Here is a 20,318-nt window from a genome sequence, read left to right on the forward strand (position 1 = left end):
GGACACTCTGGTCCCCTTCATAGCTCATGTAAAAAAAGCTATGGTGACTTTAATTTAGTGTGGACTCCATAATCATTAGAATATAAAATGGCTGCTCCAGAACCCCAGTTCTAGAATGCTTTCAGTTCAGTTCAGTTCAGTCGCTCAGTCATGTCCGACTCTTTGCGACCCTGTGAATCGCAGCACGCCAGGCCTCTCTGTCCATGACCAACTCCCAGAGTTCACTCAAGAAGTGTCTAATAAGTCCCCATGTAACGAGTACTCACTAGGTACTAGTTCCTTTATGTATATAGTAATCTCTAAACTTCACAACAACCCTAGGAGGTAGATGCTAACATGTTCATTTTAAAGATGAAGACACTCAGCTTCATTGAGATTAAATTACTTCACCAGAGATGCACAACTAGTCAGCAAGGTAGTCAGGATTCATGCCAGGTGGACCAGACCCAGGGCCTATATCTATGATGATGCTATGTTACCAGTCTAGCAATGCAGGGTGGTAAACTAATGTGATTTGGAATGAGACAGTTGGGGGGGTCAAAGCCTGGCTCTGTTATTTAGTAGCCATGAGCAAATGACTGTAAAGGGGCTTACCTAAGGGAGACGCCCCCTCACTGAGGTCAACCCATACTTGTTTGTTTGTTTTTTTTTTTAAGGTTAAGGATTTAAAATCTGTTGCTTCTCTTGTTTCTTTATGTTTTAATCAATGATCTGCACAAAAGGTTGCAGATGAAGGGTCCAGTGTTTACTTTGTTTTTCCAGCTAATGACCTGAGCCATCTCTGATAGCACTCAAAACATTTTACTTGAAATGTTTTATGGCCATTTATTGGGAACTAGCCTCTCCTTATATGATAGGAAGGATTTAGGTAAGTCTAAAAAGCATAAAGTTGTTCTGTGCAGTCTAGAAAATTGGAAACCAGGACCATCTGTTGTTAGAGAAAGAAATAAGGCTTCTGGACACAAATGGGGAGGAGAATAAAGAAGATAATTCTAATATTGGGACTTTATGAAATCTTGGGAAAGATTTGCTTCTTTGAACAAAAGCTTTAGATAATACACTGCTTCGTCTCACAGTGTCATCAATGGTGGTGGCGGGGGCGGGGGGGGGATCTCCTCAAAGACAGTAAATGCCAACGTTCTCTGAGCCAGGGTCTCTGCGAGTTAAACCAGGATCTAAGATGTCCATAGCTACAGCACTGGTGGCAGGAGAGGATATGTTGAAGGGAAGTCCTGCAACTGGTACCATCGCCGAGCCTCACTTTTCTCAAGGGTAAAATGAGAATAATGCCTACCTCACAGGGTTTGCAGAAGACTGTCTGAGGTAAAATAAGCAGGTTAATACCTGGTGCTGAGAAAGTAGTCAACATATGTAAGTTGCCTTCTTTCCCCTTCTCTCAGAGTTTTATTTATTACTAGAGAGAACTGGGACTCACAAAGAAGAAATCAGGAAGAATTTCCTAATAATTCATCTGGTAACAAATTGGACTGCCTCATCACTTAGCTCAAGCAGAGAAAACATATAGAGGATTTTGTGAAGCCTTTCATTCTATGAATCTAAAAAAGAACAGTCACACACAAAAATTAAACAGAAAGCAACCATCCTCTTAACATGGTCAGGGAACATTAAGTAGAAGAGTAAACTGCAGCCTAGATATTTCAGGGAATCTACTTCAGAGCAAGTAAGAAGTATTCAATCCCTATTTTAGGTTTTTTTCAGTAGCTAATGTATTAACATGTACTTTCATGAATATTAAGCTTAAATGAAATGTTAACTTCTATTACTTTGAAGCTCTCAGTGAAGAGGAGAACACTTTGGCCATGTTACCCTTTAGTAAAAGTGTGCTGACTGTATAGAAAAATCTTGCCTTTCTGCAGTAAGAGTTCCATGATTTCAGTGTGTCCACTTTGGGCAGCAAGAGCAAGAGGAGTGAATCCGTAGGAGCTCTGTGGGTCAGGGTATGCCCCGGAAGCCAGCAGGAGTGCCACTATGTCCCGTCTGCCCAGCTTGGCTGCTTCGTGGAGTGCTGTCCTCTTGTTGGAACACAAAAGATTGACATTGGCTCCATGGCTGATCAGCAAGGAGGCCATATCGTAGGAGTCCTGTAGAACAGCTGGGAAATTGGAAGTGAGGGAGGCGTCATGTTCGACAGGAAATTTAGGCCAGAGTATCTGATCAGCTAGTTTCCCTGAGGCTTCTTAAGGAGTTCTTCCTACCTGCCCTCCATGTGCCAACAATTTGTGCTTAGGAAAAAAATGAGGTACATATTAAGTAATATTAATAGTGTTTTAATCAATATGGGCTACTTGCTTTTAAGTCATGACCAATTATTCATTGTCTATTGGCTACTTATGGGCTGAAAAACAAGGTTTTCATGTATCATCTTTATGTTCTCAAGAAAATAGGAACTTAAGTACCCAGTACAGCCCCAGGAATGTTTGTAGTTGCTTTACATAAAGAAAAACAAAAAAAGCTATAATTAGGAAATAATTTTTAACCTCACACTTTGTAAACCAAATTCTTTAACTGGTATTTATGCATTTATGCTGTTAATTCACATTTGGATGATAATCTTTAGTCCTTTAAGATTCTAGAACTTAATTTATCCATCTCCCTATCCATTCACTAATTGTTGGCACCAATTGTGTCTGAGGAACCTTGCTAGGTGTCAGACACTGAATCAGGATGAATTCTGCTCACCACCATTTATAATATGCCATATAAAGAGCTGCTGCTGCTAAGTCGCTTCAGTTGTGTCCGACTCTGCGACCCCATAGACGGCAGCCCACCAGGCTCCCCCATCCCTGGTATTCTCCAGGCAAGAACACTGGAGTGGGTTGCCATTTCCTTCTCCAATGCATGAAAGTGAAAATGAAAGTGAAGTCGCTCAGTCGTGTCCGACTCCTCGACCCCATGGACTGCAGCCCACCAGGCTCCTCCGTCCATGGGATTTTCCAGGCAAGAGTACTGGAGTGGGGTGCCATTGCCATCTCCTATATAAAGAGCTATAATTGCTCTAAGACTAGAAATATGGAGTACCCAAGGGTATTGGGTCTTTTTAAAATCATAGAGTTGGCACTTTGTGCCCTTTCATTCTAGAAACACACGTCCTTTGTTTTAGGAAATAATTCTCTTGACCTGTTTCACTGATGGCACACTGCCGCCTTGTGTGTTCTTTCTGCTATTTCTGTTATTCACATGTTGCCCTTCTTCAATGGTCATCCTAGTTCTTAGTTATTTTTCTTTCCTATTTTTCATTTCTTTTCTTCTTTTCAGTTATGTAAGATAAAGCTTACATAACTTTATCTTATAGCATTTTTAAAAATTTCTACCATATTTTTAATTTTCAAGAATGTTATTTGTTCTTTTTTTAGTAGTATCCTGATATTTTATTAACTTTCATTGATTTTTCTGAGAAAATTAATGATAACTTTCCCTTACATTTTATTTTCCCTAAATAATCTGTTTCTTCCAAGTTGTTTATCTTTGCTTGTTGGAGACTTTTCTCAGATAGTCCTTGGATATCTGCTCATGATTAAGAATTGGAAACTAAAAATCTGACTGGAAATTCTAAACACTGACTTAACTGAAGGTTGATATGCCTGGGCCATTTGTTGGGCAACCTCCAATTTCACTATTTTTAGTTCTTTCTCCTTGAGCTGATCAGAGAAGCCTTCTCTTGGAGGGTGAAGTTCTAGCTACCAGCTTTCTAGAATTTGGTGGAGGAGAGCTGGGAGATCTCAGCTGGTGTTTGCTTAATTCCTCCAGTGTTTCAAATCCAGTATTCCTGCCCTTGCCTAATAATCTCCAGTCCTGAGAACCTTTGCTTACACTATTCAGAGAATAAACCTCCAAAATTTTGCTGGGGTTGGGGAGGAATCTGACCCAGCAGGGTAGATTGGGAGAAGTAATCTAGATACCTGAGTACTGGTTTCTTAATAGTTTTCAATCAATTTTTCTATTTTAGCTGCTGTTCTTCATCCCTGTGTCCCAGGAGGTAACTGTAGCCAACAGTTTCCAGGCCTTTTGATACAGCTGCACTGGTTTTTGGCTTTCCCCACTCCAATTTAAGATTTGGCTTTCTTGTCACTTGTTAATCATTCATCTGTCTGCTCTTCTGATTTTTAAAAATCATGTTACTCTTGTCTCCTCTTCCAGTCTTTCCATTCTTCTGTATCTTAACCCTTTAAAACATTTAATGAACTGTACTTCTCCTGAAGACTCAGGAGGCAGCAAAATTAGTCATTCATATTTAATCTGCCGACTTTACCCAAACACTGGCTGCTTCTTCCTACTCTGCTCCTCTTCTATATTTCTTATACCAAGATTAACTTTTTCAGCTGGGGTATCAGGCAAACAATCAGCTCATAACTGGGCAGACACTTTGCCTCACCTCGCAAGCCAGTCTATACAAAGCTTCTTGGGAGTCAGATACCACATGTGGTCAGCTGGGATTAGTGACAGTGCTGCAACTATGCACCAAAAGACTGCCTGTGAAGCCCCTGGGTCTAGAGGAGACACAGGCCACAGACTGTTCTCCAGAGCCAAGGTGTTAATTTACCTGTAAGAAGAGGTGAATTGCCTTCGACATTCTTGGTATTTGGATTGCAGCCATTGAGAAGGAGAAAACTAACGTTTTCTAAGAGGCAATTGCTGACAGCCAAAAACAGTGGCGTCTCACCATTGTGGGTGGTTTGCTCCCATACACTGAGTTTTGAGGCTGAAATAAATCCAATTAGACCACACAGATTAAAATATGAAAATAAATTTTAAACTTATTTCTCAGAAGCATCAAAGAAGAGTTGTAAAGGGAGTTTACCTTTCAGGGTGATTTCCAAAATGTTCTTATTTAATTGTACTGCAGCCTTATGGAGAGGAAGCCAGCCTATCTCATCTGCTTCATCAAAAGCTGAATGGTACTTGGTCAACTGTGACAATACATCTTCCTTACCTATTAGTATGTCAAATGAGGACATATTCACATTTGGCACACGTACAAGGCAGCCCATACTGCTTCTGAATTCCATCATCAAGGTTAGTGCCTGAGAGAATGAAATTCTGGCACCACCTTTTATGAAAGACAAATGTAAATCGCATAGGGCAAATAAGGGCTTCTCTGGTGGCTCAGACAGTAAAGAATTCGCCTACAATGCAGGAAATCTGGGTTAGATCCCTGGGTACAGAAGATCCCCTGAAGAAGGAAATGTCAACCCACCCCAGTATTCTTGCCTGGAAAATTCCATGGACAGAGGAGCCTGGCAGTCTATAGTCCATGGGGTCATGAAAGGTCAGACATGACTAGGTGACTAACACACATGCAGGGAAATAAGCAGTAAGGTCTTTCATCTAGCATTCCATATCACCTGGGTCTGTGAATACCTGTCATCTTATTACATACAGAAAACAGTTCTGTTCACTGAGGAGCCCAGGAGTTCTTTGCTAAGTTGTGCTGAAGTAGTTTTTCTCAGGAAAGCCCGTATCAGACTCCTGACAATCAGCTGTGGACTCCATAGTGTTCAGCATTTGGGAGATCCTGTTTCTAGGCTTCCTGAACTCAGAGGGAAAATGCTGCTAGTTGTCACCATCACATCTTACCACAAGTTGAAAGGGATAGAATAAGAAGAGTACTTAACTGTCTCTATTGTTTCAACTATCTTCTTATAGTAAGCACTCAGAAAGCTGCAGGGGAAAAAAATACATGTGAAATTCCAAAACTGAGGGAAAAAGTTAAGGATATAAAGCAAAAGGAAAGGGTAAAGTCAATAGTAGTTAACCAGGAGTAAACTTATAATGAGGCCATAACTGAGGTATAATAGAAATACTTCAAAACGTAGTATAAACCCTTTATGTGCTCCAAAGAAACTCCTTTCTCATGTCTTCCTCATCAGTTTCTTTAGGGCAAGAACTGTGAGAACACAGATCACAGTTGGCCCTCAGTCGATACTTGCTGAACTGAATCAAAGCTGTCCAGGATGGAAATGTCATATTATCACATTAAAATTTAAATGGCCACTCTATAGTGTCACCGAGTTTAGCAAAAGTTATTTTTTTTTAAAAGTAAATAATCATGGTGTAAGATTTCAAAAAAATATTCATGGTCAGAATCTGTGCTCAAAAAACACTATTAGCAGTTTTTTTAAGTAATATTTTTATTAAAATATTTAAAGTTTTAAAGAACAATTTATGGATCTTGCATTATTTTTTAAATCTAGTAAATAACAATGATCACCTTTCCATTTTTCTTTTGATTATTCAATGAACCTAGCTTGAAGAAAATAAATTCCCTTAGACAATTTGTCCTGCTTACAATCTGGTCAACCAAATTCTCTTAAACATTTAAAACTGTACTTATTGATTTAGCATTGTATTAGTTTTCTATAACAGCTGTGTGAAATTACCACACACTGAGTGGATTAAAATAAGGCAAATTTATTATGTTCTGCAGTTCAGGAGTACAGAATGGGTCTTACTGGACCAAGGTCAATGTGTTGGTAGTGTTGTGTTCCTTCTGAAGGCTCTACGGAAGAATCCACTTCTTTGCCTTTTCCAGCTTCTAGAGGCCACCCGCATTTCTTAGTTCACTGACCCCTTCTTCCACCATCAAAGCTAACAATGTTGGGCCATGTCCTTCTACCCAGCCATCTCTCAGGATCTCTTTCTTCTGCTTCTCTCTTCCACTTTTAAGGACCCTTGTGATTACACTGGGCCTGTCTGGATAACCTAGGATAATCACCCTATCATCAGCAATCTTAATTCCATCTGCAAACTTAATTCTCCATTGCCATGTAAGGTTACATAGTCATAAATTCTGGGGATTAGGACTGGACATCTTTCTGTAGGGGGGGAGCGCTTTATTGCTCCTGTCTCAAGTATATGCTTGTTTCCTAATTCCTTCAAGTACCTGATCAAATAAGTAAACCTTGCTAAGTATCATACAATTCTTTCAAATCTAATAACTGAAATATATAACTATAGTCAATTTTAATTTCTTTGAAACATTTCAATACTCTTAATTAAAATCTCTTTTACCTTTCAATGTAAAATCATGACTTCAAAGTTAATCACAAGGTTAATACAACAGGTAATCCAATGAAATCCAATTTCTTTACAAAACTTTTAACTATTTAAAGATTATTTTAAAGACTGTTTCTAAATTTAACACAAAAGTGTAGGTATAGTGTGATAAAGAACAAAGACTCTGAAGCCAGGCTCTTTACTTACTAGCTCTGTGACTTTGGGTTAGTCACTTAATTTCTCTATGCCTCAGTTTCTTCACCTCTAAGTGGGGATAATACTACCTACCACATAGAGAGGTAATGAGAATTAAAATTTAAATGAGAAATGCTCAAAAGTGTGGCACACAATCACTCCGAGTGTTACTTTAAAAAATAAAAAAACCCAACTGTAGGTTTGATAAACTTCAACATCTCTACATTTAATTTTAAAATCTCTTGGAGTTAAAACACATTTATCCCATTTTACCTCCAGCAGGCAAATAGAGGTCACCATCCCAAGCAAACGGTTTATCACCCCTGATAACTACTCAGGGGCTTGAACTGCTGACCAGCCAGACAGCATTTGACGAGGTGTGCTTGGCTGCAGATCCCAAAGGCAATATCCAGGGCAAGTCTCTAGTTGTCAGCATCACATCTTACCACAAGTTGAAAGGGACAGAATAAGAAGAGGGGTCCATGGAGTCCTTTTCTAGTGCTGTCATATCAGAACTCTGAATCGGCACCCTTCCGAAGGGGTAGTCTCTTCTGGGTTTAAGTTTACACAATTATTCCTTCTGATTTGAATAAAGACTTTACCCTATCCCACCCACCCCACTAAGACTGACAACAACTTGTGTCTTCGATTTATACATTTCCTTCATGCATTAGGGTTTTCTAGCCCTTCAAATTCTCATCTGTTTCTCCTTTTTGATTTCCAGTCTGCCTCTCCTCACCCATATTTGTAACTAACCTCCTCCAACTATTTTCTTTACTGCCTAATTAAATTCTGAATTATTTTCTAATTTCTCCTGTCTGGTCAGACATCATCTCATAGATACTATTTAAATGATAGCTCCTTGAGTTCTGACTCTCTCTTCTGTTTTTGTCATAACACTAGCATCATGCTTATGACAAGTCTCAACTGTTGAATACCTATAATGCATTGCCAAAGAGATACCATTACCTCTCATCCTCAGGTGACTGCTGTCCAGTTCCTGGCTTGTGAATATCCTGTAAACTCTGTTGAATGATGAGCTGGGTGTCAAAGTCATCATCAATGTCTTCATCACTGGTGTAATTATCCATGTGGAATGCAGACAGATTTACTTTAAAGTCAAAATGAATTAAAAATATTTTTCCAGTTGTGGAAACAGATTATCAACTGATAAAAATTATAAATGAAATTCAGAAAACTAAAATAAATCATAGGATTGATAAATGAAAAAATGAAAAATTTAGAACATAAAATATTCATTTACAAATTTTTCAAAAACTCCAAAGAGTTTTCTGAACTGCCACAGATTCAACATAAATTAGAAATTTTCCATGAGTAACCATCTACTTAAAAGCTTACTCAGGAAACACAAGTTTTCACATAAAACTTAAGTCAGTACCATTGTAACTATGAAAATGATATTGATCTATTTTAAACTTAGCTTATGCGTTTTTCTCAGTGATTATAGCATTCACTCAAAAGAATATCTTTCCTACATGCAGTATTATGCTAAAAATATTTTAGTAAATGTTAAAAATAAACATGTTATAGGAATAAATGTGCTCTCATAATATAACATTTAACTGGAATAGTGGGGGAAAGCCCCAGTATATTTTATTAGGCAATATCTCAATGGCTTTAAAAGAACACTTCAGGTTTAACATAGAATAGGTTTGATCACATACCAAAGACGTTTTACCTTTTGTGATATCCTCTAGGACAGCACTGAAGTTTTCACTGTTAAGGATTAGCACATCAGAATTTTGATTTATATTTAGGATCTCCACTCCCCAGTAGTGACTATTCCATTAATAGCTTTACTATAAATACTTGATCATAAGACAGTCTGGCACATTCCCCTTGTTTTTTACATGTGGTTTAGCTCTGTTTGGAAACATGGTCTCTTTACTTCACTGCTGTATTAATGAAATTTAAAAGATGAAACATTTCATTCCTGGAATAAAATGCTTTAGCAGGAGGTTGACCGTGTGAGGTGAACTCTTCCTCTGAGAACTCATGCACATAGCCATGGCAAACCAGAACCAATGTTTCATGTAAGAGAGGCCAAACATTTTGCTCTGACTTAATTATCAAAAATGACTATCCCTATGGTTCTGATTCACTGGGAAGCTCCACCTACATTTTCTTTGAATTATAGAGCTGCAGCCTAAAATATCCAGGGAATCTTAAAGAAGGAATTAACTCCACACAAGATAATAAAATTTTGACTATAATTTTGTTTTGTTGAAATGTTTAAAAATGGATAATGTACACTAGTATTATGAACGCACACTAAATAATAAGAATAATAACTATTAAAAATAACACAGAGCCCACCTGGCATTTCCAGTTAAATGTGAAGCAAATGCCAAGAAGCATGATACACCTCCAGTGTACAGGATCTCCCTCCAGCCGTCTTACTGCCTTTGCGCGTCAGCCTCAGCGCTTTGAGTTTCCTTTCCTTGTCACAGGGGTACTGTGAGAAATATGGATCTGACGTTTTAAGAGTAAGACAGAAGAGGTTTAGTTCTGAAATTGTTTCAGCGTTTTCCTTATTTATAATTTATGCATTTTAAATGTTTGTGTATAATCACAATAGTTGAGTAGAAAGTAAATTATTACTGAAGCTGATGAAATGACTTAACACTTGTGAAAAAGTTAACTTTTGATATTAGTTAAAATTTTATCCAGCTAGTCTTCCCAAATCTGTTTTTCACATATATATCAAACTAAAAAAAGGAACTAAATAAAAGTTTCAAAGATTTTCCATATGACTCCAAATACACATTTCATGTTTTTCTTCACAGTTGTCTGTGGTCTCAAGAATCCATCTGGAGGGCTGTACTCCAATCGAGAGTGGTATATCACGGACGAGAACAATGTAAAGACCATTCACAAAGATCACTGAAAAGAATTACACCAAGATACTTGGGTTTTATAATGTATATATTTTCAAGTAAGCAAAGGCAATTTTTTTGTAACTTCTTTCAGATGTTTTATTAAGTTGTCCAATTTAGTCGTCTAATTGACAAAGCAAAGCAACCCCACGTTTGATCCAGTGTTGAGTAGGTTGGTCTGTTTTTAACAACATTGCAATGACAAAGTTAGTAGAATGTCCTGTGGTGGAAAGAGTTCCTTTACGTTCACTTGTCTTGTAAAGAGGACAGACATAGGCATTCGACTTCACGATCTTAGACTTTATAGCTTGAAAAAAAGGAAATACAGTCATTTGATAAAGGAAAAACAGTCACTGCTACTAAAAGAACAACTATTTATCTTGTAATAAAATGACCACTACTAAATCTCAGATCATGATTATGATATTTGAATATTTTAAAGTTGTTGTTTTGGCTTTTCTTTTTTCATAGTTGGCATATAATTATGGTTATGAAACAACGTAAGTGATTTCAATATGGTACGTGATTTTAAAGACCTCATCACTTAGTCCTCTTGATCACTCAAGAGGACTTAGGAGATAAGAAGGAGAAACAAAACACAGCATAGGTAATGGGGGAGATGCAAAAATAGAAACACAGTTGCTTAGAGTTCTAATATAAGAAATCCATAAATTAGAAGAAATTGAAGTTACTATTGGTTTTCACTAGGTTATTATTCAGAAATATACACTAACTCACAAAAAGAATCTCTACACAATCCTTGCAAAGCCAGATATGAGATATTAGAAATCTTTCTAAACTGAGGCCTCATCATAGTTATAAATGAACTGCTTTAGAAATAAAAATACTTAATAGGTTGAGTGGTAATTGGGTGATTTGTAAATGTTTTCATTTACAGTTATTTGAAAATTTTAAGAAAATAGAGAGGAAGGACAAAAGAATGAGCCTCAATTGTTCACATTTGGTGGGAAAATGATGATGGCAAAAAGGAAGAAGCAAGTAGGTTTTAAAGGGGACAAAGCTGGTATCCACCCCTAGTGGCTTGGGTCACCTGGCTGGTTCCTAGGCCTAGGAGTTTCTTATAACCAGAAGACTCTAGTCAATAACTGGAGACTATGTGTCAAACCTGTTTGTGTCTCTAAGATGTGTACAAAGGCACTTCAGGATCAAAATATTGATGGGAAGCTCTAGACTTGGAAAAAGGAGAAGTGAAGGGGAGGGGCAAAGAAAATGTTATATCCCATGTGATAAGAGCAAAAAGGGGCGAAATAATAGTCATAAAATAAGAAAAATGCAACACAAAAAGGGAGAATAATGTATTTCCAATATAAACATTAAATCAATATTTACTATAATTGAACAAATTCTAATAGGTCTGAGCAGAGACTTATTTGGAAAGCAGTTAAAAATATCTATCATTATGCTCCATACAACTCTACCAAGTTTTGTTAGAAATATATTTACTTGGTTTTATCCATATGATGGGCATCAGGTCAAACAGAAGTTTGGGGTACTGTTCAGCAAGCAATCCACTGTGAAGAGAAATTGACCGATGTTTATTAGAAGTAAAACAAAATCTGCATCTTAGAAATTGTGACTTAGACATTGGCTTTTAATACAAGAGAGGACCAGAGATATGCAGGGAAAAAAATGTCAAAACAAAACCAAGTAAAAGGCAATGAAGAATTGAGAAAAACAGAAGAAAATTATGGAAAGGTAATGTGTTAAATAGTGGACAAATATCAATTACTGCCACTTTAAAAGTAATGTCCATGAGGCAGACACTATGCTGTTATATTTGACCTTCACAGTAGTCTTGGCCCCATTCCAATTCCTATTTCACAGATGAAGAGGGGAGACTCAGAGGGGCTGAGCACTTTTCTCACAGTAACAGAGTTCTTAAGTACCAGTGTCAGGATTCAAATATAGAGCTTTCTATATAGAAAATGTAGTCTATCTTTCTTATGTTATATTGCGTATTTGTTTGCTTATAAGATGGAAGGAAGAAAGAAATGAAAAGATGAATACATACATAAGAAAAAGTAAGTTAAGAGAAACATCATGAGAATGAAGAAAATGAAAAGAGAAATAATCACATGAGCTATGTGTAGCTAACTCTCCTCATATCCCAGTCTTAGAACCATCTCTGTAGAACCACCTTCATGCTCCTTCTTTTTTTAAAAAATTTATTTATTTTAATTGGAGGTTAATTACTTTACAATATTGTAGTGGGTTTTGCCGTACATTGACATGGATCAGCCATGGGTGTACCTGTGTTCCCCATCCTGAACCCCCTTCCCACCTCCCTCCCCATCCCATCCCTCAGGGTCATCCTAGTGCACCAACCCTGACACCCTGTCTCATGCATCGAACCTGGACTGGCGATCTGTTTCACATATATACATGTTTCAGTGCTATTCTCTCAGATCATCCCACAGAGTCCAAAAGACTGTTCTATACATCTGTGTCTCTTTTGCTATCTTGCATACAGGGTTATCGTTACCATTTTTCTAAATTCCATATATATGTGTTAGTATACTGTATTGGTGTTTTTCTCTCTGGCTTGCTCCACTCCGTATAATAGGCTCCAGTTTCATCCACCTCATTAGAACTGATTCAAATGTATTTTTTAATGGCTGAGCAATATTCCCTTGTGTATATGTACCACAGCTTTTTTTTTTAACTTTACATAATTGTACTAGTTTTGCCAAATATCAAAATGAATCCGCCACAGGTATACATGTGTTCCCCATCCTGAACCCTCCTCCCTCCTCCCTCCCCATACCATCCCTCTGGGTCATCCCAGTGCACTAGCCCCAAGCATCCAGTATCGTGCATCGAACCTGGACTGGCAACTCGTTTCTTACATGATATTTTACATGTTTCAATGCCATTCTCCCAAATCTTCCCACCCTCTCCCTCTCCCACAGAGTCCATAAGACTGTTCTATACATCAGTGTCTCTTTTGCTGTCTCGTACACCGGGTTATTGTTACCATCTTTCTAAATTCCATATATATGCGTTAGTACACTGTATTTATGTTTTTCCTTCTGGCTTACTTCACTCTGTATAATAGGCTCCAGTTTCATCCACCTCATTAGAACTGATTCAAATGTATTCTTTTTAATGGCTGAGTAATACTCCATTGTGTATATGTACCACAGCTTTCTTATCCATTCGTCTGCTGATGGACATCTAGGTTGCTTCCATGTCCTGGCTATAATAAACAGTGCTGCGATGAACATTGGGGTACACATGTCTCTTTCAATTCTGGTTTCCTCAGTGTGTATGCCCAGCAGTGGGATTGCTGGGTCATATGGCAATTCTATTTCCAGTTTTTTCAGGAATCTCCATACTGTTCTCCATAGTGACTGTACTAGTTTGCATTCCCACCAACAGTGTAAGAGGGTTCCCTTTTCTCCACACCCTCTCCAGCATTTATTGTTTGTAGGTTTTTGGATAGCAGCCATTCTGACCGGAGTGAGACGGTACCTCATTGTGATTTTGATTTGCATTTCTCTAATAAAGATGTTGACTTCATGCTCCTTAAGCAACTTTCCCTGCCTTGACTTTTAACCCCTCCTTGATAGGAAAGTCTAACCCTGACTCTGGAAATAGCAATGGACTGTTAAAGAGCAGAGCTCCAAGGGAAATAATCTTTCCCTTTCTCTCTTATCTGTCTACATAGACACACACACAAATCTAAGCATTGATTAGTTTCCTATGCTGGAAATTCAGTATTTATTTATTTTGGCTGTGCTACATGTCTTGTGGGATCTTAGTTCCCCAACCAGGGATTGAACCTGGGCCACTGCAGTGAAAGTGCCAAGTTCTAACTACTGGACAGCCAGGGTATTCCCTCAGTATTCTAAATATTTATTTATTATGTCTTCAAAATATAAGAAAAAGTTTTCCATTCACCCGTAGAAATCGGAACTTTACTATAACTGTAAACTATTTAAAAGTGAGGTGCTCCTACACATTACAAAACAGAAGTTAACTCATAAAACAGAAGAAGGAAAATAAATTCAACTAACTTTTCTACTGGTAAGTCCATTGAAATATTAACTCAAAATTGTTCAGAATCTAAAATTACTCACTTACTAATTGCTGCAGCCTGAATAATGATTTATGGCAAGAATTCTAATATTACTTATTACTTGTCATATTCTCTAGAAGAAGCCTTTTGGCTGTGGAGGATGGCAGGGGTGAAGGGCAGCAGACAGCTTATCTCACCTATGATTCAGCTACTACTAAAGAGTCTTTGCAGTTGAAACTACTGACCTTGTTCTGTCCCAGCGGGCTCCATCAAGATATAATCCGTGGATATAAACACCATCTTCTGGTGCTTCCTTAGAGGTATCAGAAGGAATAACCTGAAGGCAGAAACAAATGCTAGTAGAGATTTCCTCCCTAGGTAAATGTCTCATAAAGAAAGTATTACCTAAATTTTCAGAACACGTTCAGAGAAACTTGTCCATATAATAGCTTCTTAAACTATACTTTTTTCTCAGTGAAATGTAATTTTAAAATAATACAGTTCTTTTTAAAGTATTTTATCTGGTTTTACTGTACATCATATTGATTTCTGCTAAAATAGAAAAGCAGTGTTGGATTATTTGAATTGAATATTGAGATGTATAAAAATTCTCTCATGGAGACAGCAAGGCAAATACTATATACTTTCTTCATAAATACAAAGAATGGAAAGAAGAAGAATTATTTGCAATGGGCAATAAAAATATGAATTCTTCATGTCCTCCTTGCTTAAATACATGCCTTTGAAGTAATGATATGCTCTGGAGTTTAAGGAGTTTACTGTACCTCAAATTCATATCCCAGTAAGTCAATAGGGATGGTATATTTTCTGGCATAATTCTGCATTGCTCCAGTTAAAAAGGCTTGGGTAAAAAAGAAGCCTGAGAGCCAAAACACACAAGGTTTTCCTGAATTATACCAGTCCTATAAAGGAAAAACAAACATTATGTTCCTTTTACTTCCTCAAGAATTACCTGACATACAATTACTGATTCTGGTTTCTGTGTATGCTGCCCACACTTTCCATCACGGGACTCTCTTTCCTGACACCAAACATACAACCTTTATTGGCCCTCCTACCTTTATCCCTTCTAGTTACTCTTCTTGGGAAATTCAAACTAATTTTAACATTAACCTGAATAAAACAAACTTTACTTGTTGTGAAAGATTAAAATCTTCTGTAAAAAGGCAAATTAAATTATTTGAGGGCTTACTATATTACTTAATCCCACTCAAAAGCAGCCATCTTTAGAAATCCTATATATTGTCTAACTACAGCCCTCATGTATTGGTTCCAATTCCTTGATTCTCTTAACCTCCCTGCCTCCACACCACGATTCTGGCTCCACTTTAGATACCCTGGTCTTCTTTCCCAATCATGTGTACCTCTTTTTGTTTCTTCCCTTTCTCTGTTCAATTCATCTATAATGATGCTGCCAGAGTACACCTCTCCATGCATGGTTTGGATGGCTCAACATCTCATACAATACTTCAGTGATCTACTACTACCCTACCAAAGTAAAGCCTAAAACACCTCAAGTCTCCCATTCAAGATACTTCATAAGCTGGTCCCAGATTGTATTTATATATCTATCCCTTTTAGTTCCCCTTTAAACATCTGACATTCTGATCAAATGGTGGCCTCTTCTCTGCAGTTGGTAAACTTCTGTTGTTTTTTCTGTTTATCTGAAAGTGGTATGACTCTTATATCCCTCTATGGGATGAATCCTCCTAACATTTCAACTGGAACACCACTCTGGTGGTGGAGCTCTACCTTCTGGAGTGGGCATGTGATTCATGCCAAGCTAATCATACTCCAGTCATAGTGACTGATTTGGGAATGGACATGTAACCCAATCAAAGCCAGAGATGTACAGACTCTTGCTGGGACTTCTGGGGGAAAAGATTCACTCTAAACAGTTTTGTGGATATGATGCCAGAGCTTCTATTGCTATCCTGCTGCCATCAAACAAGAACATAGAGTGGAGTTAACCCACAGAGAATGAAGCCAAGCGATGAAGGGCAAGATGCCAGGATCAGGTAACTGCATTTGCATCCCAGGTAAAAAGCTGCCTGGAGTCACTTTACTCCCTGGATTTTTCAGTTACATGAGGGAATGAATTTAATTTTTGCTTTTATCAAAAATTTTACTAAATAATCAATCCTAAATGATATACTGTCTTTCATCATCCAGGTGTCTCTAAGCCCTCTTCCTTTATTTGCAGTGTTCAAAACCATTCATCCTTTAGACCAGCTCACATGCTACCTCATCCAAAAACCATCTGCTTTCTTATGTTAAAAAAACTCTCTCCCTTTTTTGAATTCCCGGAGCATTTTACATGTTGGTCTTTTATGACACATCCCTTACTATACTGAATTACATAGGTTATCATATGAGGGCTATTGGCAAACTGAAGGCAACCTGGAAACCCTGTCTAACGACAAGATGCTTTTGACAAAGTGAGTCTCAATTCACATCTGAATGAACAGATGAATCAATAAAATGAACTTTGTCTCTGAGTGAGCAGCACACTATGGGAAGGAGTCAGCTTTGCTTCCTGGGAAGAAGAGAACAAACCACTGCTGGAGATGCTGCAACTGTACAAGCTGCCAGATCAAGAAGAGGTAAAGAAAGAGATGGAGCTCAGTAAGGGTACAAGCCAGGCAGAATGAGCACCATGCAGAGAAAGCTGTAAGAACCCAGAAAGCAAGTATATAGAACATTCCCTTGCTCACTTCAGGTCTTCATTTAGCCAAGAATGTCATGAATGTCTGGGTCAGCTACTTACATATCCATAAAATCTCTGAACTAGCTACCATTTACTGTTTAGTGCATGCCAGGAGCTAGGTGATTTACATGCATCACCTCATTTAGTCCATAATTCAGTGAGTTAGGTATTATTCCTCCCATTTTGCCAATGAGGAAATCAAGGTGCAAAAAGATGAGTATCTTCTTCAAAGTCACATACATACTAAATGTTGGATCCTGGATTTAATCTGAGATGCCAGCCAGTGTGCAAAAAACTTAAAAAAAAAAAAAAAGGCACAGGCTGGAGGAAAGGAAGATAAGCAGGGTGAACGGTGAGAGAGAAATGAGAAAAGGGGGGAAAAAAACTCCAGACCACTCATTTGTTTAATTTGTTAATTCTAAGAACCATTAGGAGGTGAAAAGACAGTGTCTTCAATAATTATTACTGGGAAAACTGGACAGCCACATGTAAAAGAATGAGATTAGAACATTCTCTAACACCATACAAAAAAATAAACTCAATATGCATTAAAGACCTATATGTAAGACCACACAGTATAAAACTCCTAGAGGAAAACACAGGCAGAACAGGCTTGCACATAAATCGCAGCAGATTTTTTTGAATCTGTCTCCTAAAGTAAAAGAAATAAAGGCAAAAATAAACAAATGGGACCTAATTAAACTTAAAGTTTTTGCATAGCAAAGGAAACTATAAACAAAATGAAAAGACAACCTATTGAATGGGAGAAAATATTTGCAAATGATACGACCAATGGGAGATTAGTACCCAACATATATAAGTAGTTCATACACCTCAACATCAAACAAACAGCCCAATTAAAGCATGGGCAGAAGAATTGAACAGACATTTTTCCAAACAGCAGATACAGATGGTCAACAGGTACATGAAAAGATGCTCAACATCACTAATCATCACAGAAATGCAAATTCAAAACCACAATGAGATACCACCCTGCACCTGTCAGAACGGCTATCACCAAAATGAACATAAATAACAAATGTTGGTGAAGATGTGAAGAAAAGGGAACCCTTGTACACAGTTGATGGGAATGTAAATTGATGCAGGCAGTATGGAAAACAGTATGGAGGTTTCTCAAATAACTAAAAAGGAGAACTAACATATGACCCAGAAACTCCACTCTAGGATATATATTGGGGGAAAAAAACACACTAAAGATTCATGCACCTCAATGTTCATAGCAGCATTATGTACGATTGCTAATATGTGGACGCAGCCTAAGTGCCCATCAATAGATAAAGAAGACCGGGTATACACATACAATGGAATGCTACTTGCCATTAAAAAGAATAAAATTTTGCCATTTGAAGCAACAAAGATGGACTTGAAATACGTTATGCTAAGTGAAATAAGTCAGACAAAGAAAGACAAATACTGTATGATGTCCCTTATATATGGAATCTAAAAAATACAACAAACTAAGTAAGTATAGCAGAAAAAAAAAAGAAGCAGACTCACAAAAATAGAGAACTAGTGGTTGCCAGTTGGAGGGACGGGCAGCAGTACAGGGATGGACGACTGGGAAGCACAAACTATTGGGTGCTAAGCGGCTAAAGGATATTGGTACAACATGGAGAATAAAGCCAACATTTGGTAATAACTGTAAATGGAAAGTGACCTTTAAAATTTTTATAAAAAGAAACAAAAATAGTCCAATGAAAAATTGATCAAGGAGATGAATAGCAATTCACAGGAGAAGATACGAATAAAAATGGCAAGTACACATACAAAAAGAAGCACAGACTCACTAAAAATCAAAGAAACTCAACTTGAAACAATAAGATATGACTGACCTATCAGATTGGCAAAAATTAAAAAGGGATGCTTATGAGAAAGCCTCTCTATCCACATCTTCACAAATATGGCTGTTTTATTATTAGCTTCTGTAGTAAAACTAATAGAGCTTTCATATAATAAAGCGGCAACTGAAAACTGAAAGATCATATATATGAATTTCCAAAACGTATTCTGGAGGCTCTCCCCACCAACTAGCCCCATGTAAGCATCAACCATAGGGTGGGGAGAAGCAGAGGAGCTGTGGAGGAAAACACTGTGCTGCCTACATATCCTTTACCTGTGAGTTTGGGGGGTGAAGGGCTTAGAGATTTCAAAGCACTCACCTTTTCCCTGGCTTTATGAGATAAGAGATAAGATGCACTGATTTCTATATAATGGCCAATTACTGATTAATCCAAGCCTCAGGCTTTTTTTGTAATTTACTGTCAGCATAAAAATCATAAGACCAAGTTGTGGTCACAGAAACCACAAACAGAATCTTCAGAAATATAACTGTCACGTGTTACTTGAGTTTGGGTAACATAACATTTTAATCACTTTCAAATACGTGTACTTCTCAATACTCTAAAATTTCGGTTAGATTACCATGAAACTACTTATCCATTTCATCTAACTCAGAGACATTCAAGTAACCACGGGCAATTTTTAGTATCTCTCCAGTCAAGCAGAAAAATGAAATAGTATGTATAAATTATATATAACTTTTAACCTGTAAAAAGTTCAGCCGGGCTAGAAAATCTGTGATGTAACTTCCTAGGGGTTTAAGACTTGGGTATGAGCGTTGCGCCCATATTTCTGGAACCTTTCCAACAAGCAGACTGCCAGACAGTGCCTCCAACGCAGAATCCATCACGACCACACCCCTGATAGCTTTTTCAAGGTCCCGTAGAGTGTTGCGTATAGTTTTAATTAAGCTGCAAGGAAAGCAATTGTGTCATCATCATATATATGATAATAAATATCAATATACAGTCTATCCAGAAGAAAGAGTAGGATATCATTCACGGTTTTATGGGAGTATTTCCCAAAATTTGGTCACCTCCCACTTCATAATGTAAGGTAATTTTAGGTGATACTTGGATGAACATTTTTCATTTTAATTATTACATATGCATTTTAAATATAGAAAATAATATAACTTGCACATCAAAATTGCTTTCTGGGTATTATTGCTTAAGACCAGGCTAATTTAAACAGAGAATTACTTAAGGAAAAGTATCAGGTAAATAATGTTACAGTTGACATGCAAATATGGGAAGAGTTATAAAGGCACAATGCAATGGTTGAAACTTTGGAAACACTGCATAAAAATCTAAAGTGTATATTCATTCATACCCTTATAAGTACTTTGCTTCTCACTTAGGTCCCAAATTCTAAGAACATCATAAATATACCTCAAGTGAGGGTTTGGGGCTATAAGCCTAAACAACTGAGAGACAATATGTTATTATGTACAAACACATATGGTCTTTGTATTGTTGTTGCTGTTTAGTTGCTCAGTCGTGTCTGATTTTTTGTGATCTCACAGACTGGAGCCTGCCAGGCTCTTCTGTCCATGGCATCTGCCGGGGAAGAATACTAGAGTGGG

General features: G+C 37.6%; 2 protein-coding genes across 10 annotated transcripts in view; both read right to left on the reverse strand.

Moving 5' to 3' along the window:
* ASB14 (ankyrin repeat and SOCS box containing 14) overlaps positions 1 to 9,532 on the reverse strand; it is a 34,202-nt gene extending 24,670 nt beyond the window's left edge. For 2 of the 4 annotated variants that reach the window (XR_003507720.1, XM_027522288.1), the window contains exons 1-5: positions 8,179 to 8,320; positions 5,633 to 5,679; positions 4,820 to 4,951; positions 4,562 to 4,720; positions 1,868 to 2,113 (exon numbers count right to left, since the gene is read on the reverse strand). Coding sequence is in view for 3 of the 4 variants with exons in the window: in XM_027522288.1 (XP_027378089.1) it covers positions 1,868 to 2,113; positions 4,562 to 4,720; positions 4,820 to 4,951; positions 5,633 to 5,679; positions 8,179 to 8,300 (706 nt within the window). In the remaining variant the exon portion in view is untranslated. Of the gene's footprint in view, positions 1 to 1,867; positions 2,114 to 4,561; positions 4,721 to 4,819; positions 4,952 to 5,632; positions 5,680 to 8,178; positions 8,321 to 8,894 lie in introns of those variants that run through there. The other 2 variants (XM_027522287.1, XM_027522289.1) reach the window with 2 other exon arrangements.
* An 86-nt stretch (positions 9,533 to 9,618) lies between these two features.
* Positions 9,619 to 20,318, reverse strand: part of DNAH12 (dynein axonemal heavy chain 12) — a 192,371-nt gene continuing 181,671 nt past the window's right edge. For 4 of the 6 annotated variants that reach the window (XM_027522273.1, XM_027522276.1, XM_027522274.1 and 1 more), the window contains 5 exons: positions 19,440 to 19,644; positions 14,931 to 15,068; positions 14,391 to 14,482; positions 11,571 to 11,638; positions 10,223 to 10,413 (listed from right to left, as the gene is read on the reverse strand). In XM_027522273.1, the coding sequence (XP_027378074.1) occupies positions 10,223 to 10,413; positions 11,571 to 11,638; positions 14,391 to 14,482; positions 14,931 to 15,068; positions 19,440 to 19,644 (694 nt within the window). Of the gene's footprint in view, positions 9,703 to 10,137; positions 10,414 to 11,570; positions 11,639 to 14,390; positions 14,483 to 14,930; positions 15,069 to 19,439; positions 19,645 to 20,318 lie in introns of those variants that run through there. The other 2 variants (XM_027522272.1, XM_027522275.1) reach the window with 2 other exon arrangements.

This window comes from Bos indicus x Bos taurus, chromosome 22 (genome assembly GCF_003369695.1).
Source record: "Bos indicus x Bos taurus breed Angus x Brahman F1 hybrid chromosome 22, Bos_hybrid_MaternalHap_v2.0, whole genome shotgun sequence".
NCBI classification, from domain to species: domain Eukaryota; kingdom Metazoa; phylum Chordata; class Mammalia; order Artiodactyla; family Bovidae; genus Bos; species Bos indicus x Bos taurus.